General features: G+C 39.7%; 1 protein-coding gene and 1 pseudogene across 3 annotated transcripts in view; one reads left to right on the top strand and one right to left on the bottom strand.

Moving 5' to 3' along the window:
* Positions 1-9614, bottom strand: part of NUP155 (nucleoporin 155) — a 63951-nt gene that overhangs the window by 53541 nt on the left and 796 nt on the right. For all 3 annotated transcript variants that reach the window (XR_003550661.1, XM_006156314.3, XM_027774877.1), the window contains exons 2-5: positions 6716-6853; positions 6294-6390; positions 4692-4762; positions 376-468 (exon numbers count right to left, since the gene is read on the bottom strand). Coding sequence is in view for 2 of the 3 variants with exons in the window: in XM_006156314.3 (XP_006156376.1) it covers positions 376-468; positions 4692-4762; positions 6294-6390; positions 6716-6853 (399 nt within the window). In the remaining variant the exon portion in view is untranslated. The remainder of the gene's footprint in view (positions 1-375; positions 469-4691; positions 4763-6293; positions 6391-6715; positions 6854-9614) is intronic.
* Positions 1574-1889, top strand: LOC106735705 (60S ribosomal protein L36 pseudogene; annotated as a pseudogene).

The following is a 9614-nucleotide window of genomic DNA, read 5'->3' as shown; positions in this document are numbered from 1 at the left end:
GGAGGGAGGGAGGGAGGGAGGGAGAGAGAGGCAAAGTGAGAAAGCAAGCCACCAGGTCCTGAATTGTGGTCGGCCATGTAGGAGGATCCAGTGCCTTGACCACCACACCACCTGCTGATTCCTCAGTTGTTTTTTTTAAGAATTACTTTAACTTATTATTATCTTCCAATCTGACCAGAGAGAAACAGAGAGAAAGAGAGAGAGAAAGTGGGAAAGGAAGCCACCAAGTCCAGGAGTTGAACCATGATTGGCCACGTGGGAGTCCAGCGCCTTTAACCACCACACCATCTGCTGGCCCCTGCCCAGACAAGTTTTTAATTATATTAACAGACCAAACATTGTTATTTAAAAAACATAGTAAGTGATTTCCCATACCTGTTTGCAAATTAGCATAGCTGAGTCCAAGAATGACTATATCCACAGGGGTTGCCAAAACCAGGAGGTGTCGTACATGAGGTTGAAAGATACCTAAGGTAGACAGAGGGCAGGAATTAATTTAGAAAAAACATACATTTAAGCATTAGCAGAATATACTTGGGTCAGCCAGTAGAATGTGGTGAAGGTACCCATATCGACCACAGCTAACCGTGCAGTTCAAGTCCTGGAGTCAGCGGCTTGGATATGCCAGCTATGGGTGTGGGCGTTTGTGCCGAAAATTCCAAGAGGAGAATGGAGAAGGGGCTGAGGCCATGCCCCGGGGAATAGGGGTGCTTTTTCACTTTCTCTCTGTTTCACTCTCGCAAGTGCACACACCCTTTAGCAAATTAAAACCAAAAAACTGCCTAAAAAACAGAATATCATCTAACCATTAAAACTAATTAGGGACCAGTAGTTGGCGTAATGGTTATGTTGCTGGACTCCCACGTAGTTGACAGCGGTTTGTGTCCCGGATCTGCTGGCTTAAACTCACGCTGGGCACATGTGTGCATGCCCAAGATCCTAAGAGGACAATGGAGGAGAAGGGATTGCCATGTGGCCATCCTCCCTGGGGCATGATTTCTCGCTTTCTGTCTCTCTGTCCCTCTCTGTCATTCTGGTAAAGCACATGCTGAATAGTAAAAATCTCTCAAGAAAAAAAATAAAAACTAATTAAATAGAATATGGAAAGACTGAATCTAGTATTTGTTCCTCTCTCGATTTGTCTATGACGAGTGTATATGCCCTCTGGCAGGCTGGATAAAAAGAGTCAAAGTAAGATGTGGACTCAGGGATAACATATTTTTGAGAGTTTGGATTGTCAATATTTGTTAGCAACATAGGTCAGAATAGGCTTTATTATTTTATTTTTTAAGAGAGAGATTTTTGCTATAGGGTGTGTGCACTTGACAGAGAGACAAAAAGCGAAAAATAGCCCCCTGGCTGAGTGGCTACGCTGCAATCCCTTCTCCTCTCAGGATTTTGGATATGGATGCACATGTGCCTGGCATGAGTTTCAAGGAACTGGGTCCAGGACTCAAACTACAGTTACCTACATGGAAGTCCAGCAACACAACCATTACGCCATCCACTGGTCCCAAGAATAGTTTAAATATCAAAGATAATACTGTCAAGTAGTCATTGGAGAGCCATAACCATGGCTCTGAGGTACCCCATGGCCGTGGGCCTCAACAACGGCCACAAAGTGACCAAGAACATGAGCAAGCTGAGGCACGGCTGCTGCCGTGGGCGCCTCACCAAACACACCAAGTTCATGCCCAACTGATTCGGGAGGTGTGCGGCTTTACCCCCTACGAGTGGTGTGCAATGGAGCTGCTCAAGGTGTCCAAGGACAAGCACACACTCAAGTTCATCAAGAAGCTGGTGAGGACACACATCACACCAAGAGGAAGCACAAGGAGTAGAGCAATGTGCTGGCCACCATGTGGAAAGCTGCTGCCAAGAAGGACTGAGCCTTCCCTGTACCAATAAAGCCTACTTAACCACCCCCAAAAAAGATAATACTATCATCCCTAAGCAAATATTGCAACAATTTCAATTTTGTATTAAAACTTACATTTGGGGAGAATAAAATTTTACTATCTGTTTCAGATGAAAAACAGAACAGTCATTGACTTTTTTCTAAAGAAATATTTTATTTAACTTTATTTATTTAAATTTGACAAGAAAGGGACACACGGGGGATGGGGGGGTGGAAAGTGCGAAAGCAAGCCACCAAGTCTGGAACTCTAACGATGGTCAGCCATGTGGGAGTCAAGTGCCCTTAATCACCAAGCCACTTGCGGCCCAGAAGAGCCACTGACATTTTTTTAAAAATATAATTGTTCATTTATTTATCTTTCCATTCATTTATTTTAATTTGACCAGAGAGAGATACAGAGAGAGAAAGAGAATGTGAGAAAGCAAGCCACCAGGTCCAGGACTCGAACTGTGGTCGGCCAAGTGGGAGTGTCCAGCATCTTAACCACCATGCCACCTGCTGGTCTCATGCCACTGACATTTTTTAAAGATTTATTTATTTTATTTGATTTATTCATCCTTTTATTTAACTTGACCAGAGAGAGGGAAGATGAGAAAGCAAGCCACCAGGTCCAGGAACCATGGTCAGCCATGTAGGTATCCAGTGCCCTTAACCACCATACCACCTGCTGGCCCAGAACAGCCATTGACTTTTTTTTTGTTTTTTAAAGATTTATTTGACTTTATTTATTCATTCATTCATTTAATTTGATGAGAGAGAAAGAAAATGAGAAAGCAAACCATCATGTCAGGGACGCGAACCATGGTTGGCCATGTGGGAGTGGCCAGTGTCTTTACTATCATGCAGTTAGTCCGGTCACTGACTTTTATATAAATAAATTAAGATATAAGGCAGAGATATATACATCATGGTAAAAACTACTTTCAGATGCTATGTAAAGAAAATACATTTCAGTACTAGCAGATGACATAATGGTTATGTTGCTGGACTCCCACTTGGCGGCCTGCAGTTCAAGTCACAGACCCAGTGGCTTGAAACTCACATCAGGTGTGTGTGCATGCATGCCTAAAATTCTAAGAGGAGAATGGAGAAGGGACTGCGAAAAGGCCATCTCCCGGGGGTGATTTCTCACTTACTGTCTGGCAAGCGCAAGCGCCCTATAGCAAAAATCTCCCTTAAAAAAGAAAAAAGAAAAGAAATTTCCAATGCAACCAAGTAAACTGCATAAAAATGCATGTTTCTACTTCCATGAACAGTTATAATTTCAAAATAGCTATGAACTTAAAATGTTTTATTTTGGCTTTGAAAAGAAGTGAATTTTTGTCCATTATTTCCTCCTGTTGGAAGGTGCATTCAAGGGATGTACTTTAAATCTATATAAATCAAGTATGCTTGTCAGTAATTCTGAAATAAGATTTATCATTATGGGGGCCAGCAGGTAGCATGGTGGTTAAGGGCGGTGGATTCCCACATGGTTGACCGTGATTCGAGTCTTGGACCTGGCGACTTGCTTTCTTGCTTTCCCTCTTTTGGTCTCTCTCTGGTCAAATTAAAAAATAGATCAATCAACTTAAATAAAATAATTCTTAAAAAAAAAAGATTTGACATTATGATATTGAAACTATAAGTTAAACAATACTTGTACCTCTTTTAATGTTTATCCTAAACTCTGTTCTCACTTGTTCTGTCTATTAAAAAAAGGTACAGAAACAATACTTTCTATATTAAATTCAGTAATTGATAAAAATATCCTATAATGCAAAAAACCCTAAGTAAATCAAAATGGAATAGTAAAGAGTAAGCAAAGTAAAATTTAAGAATTATAGTTTGACATTTAAAAAGGCTGACCAAAGGGCTATCAGGTGGTATGGTGGTTAAAGGTGCTAGATTCCCACATGGGTGACCAAAGTTTGAGTCCCAGACCTGGCTGCTTGCTTTCTCACTTTCTCATTCTCTGTCTTGTCAAATTAATAATAATGATAACAACAACAAATGGAATTAAATAAATAATTCTTTAAAATAAAATAAAAAGGCTGACTAGGGGCCAGCAGGTGCTGTGCTGGTTAAGGTCACTGGACTCCTAGGTAGCTGACTGTGGTTTGAGTCCCAGACCTGGACGCTTACTTTCTCGCATTCCTTCTCTCTCTCTCTCTCTCTCTCTCTGTCTCTCGTGAGCACATTGCCTTATGGGAAATTTTAAAAAACTGTAATAATAACTAAAATTAAATAATTATTTTTACTCTGTCTCTCGTGAGCACATTGCCTTATGGGAAATTTTAAAAATCTGTAATAATAACTAAAATTAAATAATTATTTTTAAAAATAAATTAAAAAAAAAAAAAAACAATAAAAAGGCTGACTAATACCACATAACTGAGTCCCAGGTCCGATGGCTTAGGGGAACATGTTGTGCATGCGTGTGTGAGTGCCCAGAACCCCAAGAGGAGAATGGAAGAAAGGTGAATGCAGTATGATCATCCCTGCTAGGGATCCTTTCCCACCTTCTCCCTCTTCCTCTCTCTCTTTCTCTGGCAAGCCCATGTGCACTATAGCAAAACTTAAAAAGAAAAGAAAAAAAACTAGACCAACTTATACCATTAAAATGAGTAGACAATTATGTATTTCTAACTACTTTATATATTTCTATTTGGAAGTAATTCAGAATAATACTTAAAGAGGAAATTCAAGTACTTAAAATGTATTATTCAGTCCTAAAAACATTTGGTCAAAGTAAATATTATACATATGTCATCCCTGTGTTATTATTTCTTACCAGATTTGGGTTTCACAAGTCCCACAGCAAGAATAGTCTCACTAAGGCCATCAAAGTAGGCAAGGTCTCCTCTGTGAATAATTGAAGAAAAACATTATACATACAAAGAAAGCAAACTCGTCAGAGACACATGTGCTCACCAGAAATGGAAAGGGAGAGAAAATAATCCCCCAATGGGATGTGGTCACTCCACAATCCCATCTCCTCCATTTTCCAACCCTTCACAATCCTGGGCACGCACATGTATGTGCCCAGCATGTTCTCCAAGCTGCTAAGACTGGGATTGGAACCATGGTAGGCCATGGGGGATCCAGCTATCAATGCACATAACTTTATTACTGGGCAAATACATTAGCTTCAAGTCTTATCTTACAGTAGTACTCTTTTATTAGTTAAGTAAATTTAGACATAGAGGGGCTGGCAGGTGGAATGGGGGTTCAGGGTGCTGGACACACACATGGCCCAACTGCAGTTTGAGTCCTGGATCTGGCAGCTTGCTTTCTCACTTACTTTCTCTCTCTCTCTGTCCCTCTCTGGTCAAATTAAAATAAATAAAAATAAAGTTAAAATAATTAAAATAGATAAATAAATTTAGACATAGACTATAATGGGGAAAAATATCCCAGTAAAACAAAACTGCTTCACTCCTAAGACCCAAGGACACAGACTTAAGGCTAAACATGAATCAGAAACATAGGGAATGCTGCTTCCCATTCCCAACATATTCCCAACTGGACTGCAGCCCACGTATTGAGTGACATCAATCTGCTTATGGGGAAGAGCCAAGAGTGTTGAGATGATTCTCTCAGATGGACAAGCTTGGAACAGTTAGTGGTATAGTGGTTAAGGCAGCTGGATCCCACATGGCTGATTACACGGTTCAAATCTCAGAAAAGACATCTTGAAACTCATGTCAGGTGCATATGGGTGCTTGCCCAAAATCCCAAGAGGAATATGGAGAAGGGATTGTAGTGTGGCCATCCCCCCTGGAGAGCTGCCCCCTCCCTCTCTCTCTCTCTCTCTCTCTCTCTCTATCTATCTCTTTGGCAAACACACATTACCTGATAGTAAAAATTAACAAATAAAAATTAAATAAAGGCAGAGCCCTCACAGACCAATCACTCTTAAAAACCCAAAACAAACAGGGACCAGCAGTTAGCATAATGGCTATGTCGCTGGATTCCCATGTAGTCAACCGTAGTTTGCGTCCCGGACCTGGTGGCTTAAAACTCACAACGGGCGCATGTGCGTTTGTGCCCAAGATCCTGGGAGGAGAATGGAGGAGAAGGGATTGCGGCTTTGCCATCCCCCCCCCCGCGGGGGGTTTTCTCTTTCTGTCTCTGTCTGTCTGGTGAGCGAATGCACCCTACAGCAAAAAAACCTCTCCAAAAAAAAAGAAAACAAACAAAACAAAACAAACGAACAATCCGAAAACAGAATTTACACTTCAGATCCTCAGATGACTGCATGCATATTATGCAGCACTGACACAGATGCTAGAAAAAATGCAAGATAAACCAAGCAACTTCTAACAAGCAGAACACTAACTACACTAAAGGTTATCTAAACTTTAGTCACAGTAAACTAGCCTTAAATACATACCCATCCTCATAGTTCCACATGAATATGTCACTGTCAATTGTGAGCCAAGCTCTGCTGATAGCCGGGAACACACCCATCATGCAGTTGCACTGCATATCTGAGATAGTGTAGATGTAAGGTAGAAAAAGTTCAATCTCATTTTTCATAAACTTCTTTCAAGAAATCTTAAATTTAAACTTGCAAGTGTGGGCATGCCCAAAATCCTGAGAGGAGACTAGAGGAGGAGGGATTGCGGGATGGCCATCCACCCTCTGGGGTGATTTTTCGCTTTCTGTCTCTTTGTCTCTGTGGTGAGTAGACACAACCTATAGCAAAAAAATCTCTCTCAGAAAAAAAAATACACTAATTAAACATAAAACAAGACACAGAGTAATAAAAACACAAACTTTTTTCAACTAGTTAAATACAAAGTAGTAGGATACGTCCAAACTGTTCAACAAGTTCGGGTGGGAGAGGGACTCTTCTGATGGAACTGATCTCCGGAAGGTTGGGTACAGACAGCAAACCAGGGCCTTGCAAAGGATAATCCATATCTGACATGCCAGAAACAGTAGGATTACCTACAAAAAAATAAAATCAAGATTTTATTTATAACGATAATGTGTTGCTCATCAACTGGACACGTAGAAGCATTGCAAGCCACAGAAAAACACTGTGCATGTGGGCAGTGGTGGTTCTAAAAAGAGAAATGGGGAGTTCTGATCTGACAGAAAGTGGCCTGAGAAATTCTACTGTTAAAGGGTCAGTTACAATTTCAGCCCTAAAGAGAAGTAGAAGGTTATTTTGTGTGTGTGTGTGAGGGGTATTTTTTTTTTTATTGCTTTCACTTTTCAATAAAATAAATACTTGCTGCATAGTCTTGCCTAAAATTATAAATTAACTGGGGTCAACAGAGAAGGTTATCTTTTACAAAGATTTACTATATAACAATAAAAAAAAAGTTGAAATAATTGAAATTATTTAGTCTTTTTTGTAAACAGCATATGGCATAGCAGTTACGTTGCTGGACTCCCACATGGTCAAACACGGTTCCAATCCTAGACCCAGTGGCTTCAAACTCATGCCGGGCAATGTGTGCGTGCATGCCCAAGATCCTAGGAAGAGAATGGAGGAAAAGAGATTGTGGCATGGGCATCCCCCTATTGGGTGATTTCTCACTTTCTGTCTCTCTGGTGTGCGCATTCATCCTATAGCAAAAATCTCTCCAAATAATAACACTAACAATAATAATAATAACTTAGTCTTTTTTCCTTTCTTTTTACTAATCAGAAATGAAAGGAAAAACAATACAGTTTTAAAACTACTTTAAAATGTGAAGATATCGCACATGCTCAAATATGCTGGGGACCCAGCAGATCTGTTATTCCAGGGTCTTTTCTTCTTAGCAAGGGTTATTCCTTGCAATGCCTGTGACCTCGCTCAACTAGGGAATCAAGTTTCTTAATTGTTCACCATTGTAAAGTTTACATTCTTATTTGACCACATACATACATAATAAATATTACATACGTAATTGTCAAGAAACAATCAAGTGCATTGCATTTCTTTTTATTCATGTAGTATTCTGAAACTAAAAAATTTCTTTGTTTCATATCCATTAAAATTTTTTTGAAGATAAAACAACTGTAGGAAAACAAAATACTGACTGGGGGAAAATAGCTTATTGCCTTTCTCACTTAAACATTTACAGATTAAAATAGCTCATGCCTTTTCCCTTTAGGTTTCTCTCCCAGACCAATAAGACAAATACAAATATTACCAAATATGTGTAATCTTAACGGGGACAAAAACCACAAGCTGTGCTATACATGAGTGGACTCACTGAGCAACCTTTTTCTTGTTTTAAGACTCAGATCAGTAAGAGCAATGGTCAGCTGTCCTACTCAGCCTGTCCTTCCTGGTCCTAAACAAGGTGTTTCGATAGGACTGATGAACCGATTTTTTCCGAAGTCTTCTTAGTCTCTCTCCAGTACAAAGGTGTTTGGAGAAACTGACATATTATAGAAACTTGAAGTATACATAAGTACAATGAAAAGTAAAATCCATTCCCATGTATTGATTATCCAGCTTCAACAATTATCAATATGTCCAATCACATGTCATTTGGATCACTGTCATTTTAACACATCCTTTTGAAAGCAACCCCCAGATTATCTCTTCAATCCTAAAACATAATTTTAATAGAACACAACACATATTAAGTGCCAGAACACGAAGGGAGAGTAATAACTTTAGTGAGAGTGCCAATAGTTATGAAAGCCTTCAAAGAGAAACTAGGATATTCCACTGAGAGGTTGCAAGAAGTTTATCGAACAAAGATAAAACTCTGTAGAAATGATACAAAGCAATCTTGAAGGTGCCTGTAGAAAACATACTAAGTTCAGTGTGGAGTAAGAGGTTGTGAATAGGATGCAAAAGAAGAGAGAGATTAGGTTGAAGAAGTGTATGTGAAGAGATAAGATACATAAAATGACGACAAGAAGGAAAGGACTTGTTTTGTTGTTGTTTCTTTGCCATAGGGCATGTGTGCTCACCAGAGAGACAGAGATAGAGAGGGAGTGAAAGTGAGAAATCACCTCCCAAGGGATATGTTCATGTTCCCATGTTCATGTTCCCATCCGTTCTCCTCCACTTTCTTACTGGGATTTTTGCGAAGGCATGTGCATCCGCATGCACACGCACACGCACCTGGTGTGATTTTTCAAGTCACCAGGTCCAGGACTCAACCTGCAGTAGACCCTATGGGAGTCCACAGCCTTGGCCCTGTATCTTGTTTCTTTTTATCTTTACATTCTGACTCAGGAAGCTAAAGTGAATGATGTTCAAAATCATAGAAGGTAATAGAGCAATCAGGTCTCATAATACATGCACATTGTTAAGTAAATGTTAAGAACAAGTACTGTCTTTATTTCTATCACTCTTCTGATGAAACACATAGCGATTTATGATTTCTGATAAACTGTCAGGGGTGACTTCTTGGTTTACATCGCACAGATTATCATGGTTAGATTATCTTGTTTCTTGGTAACCAAAACTCTCAGTTTTCTTACAGTTCTCTGCTTTTTTTTTTCAATTTTTAACTCACAAAGGGCACGATTTTCCTTAGCCTTGAGAGCTAGTCATAATTTTAAACCGTTAGACGAATTACCTCGGGTCACTACTGTGTAAACAATACATATACTCTGTCCATAAGCAATGCTGGTATCCCTGTTCTCCTTTACTTCACTATACTGCCCAGAACTTATTACACTAACTCTACACACATAATAAAACGTAACTATGAGAAAACACAGTAAATTCCCAAATTAACCTCGTCTGCTC

This window comes from Tupaia chinensis, unplaced genomic scaffold (assembly GCF_000334495.1).
Source record: "Tupaia chinensis unplaced genomic scaffold, TupChi_1.0 Scaffold000489_1, whole genome shotgun sequence".
Taxonomy (NCBI): Eukaryota; Metazoa; Chordata; class Mammalia; order Scandentia; family Tupaiidae; genus Tupaia; species Tupaia belangeri.
Note: the sequence above shows the minus strand (reverse complement) of the source record. Positions and strands in the feature narration are given on the sequence as shown.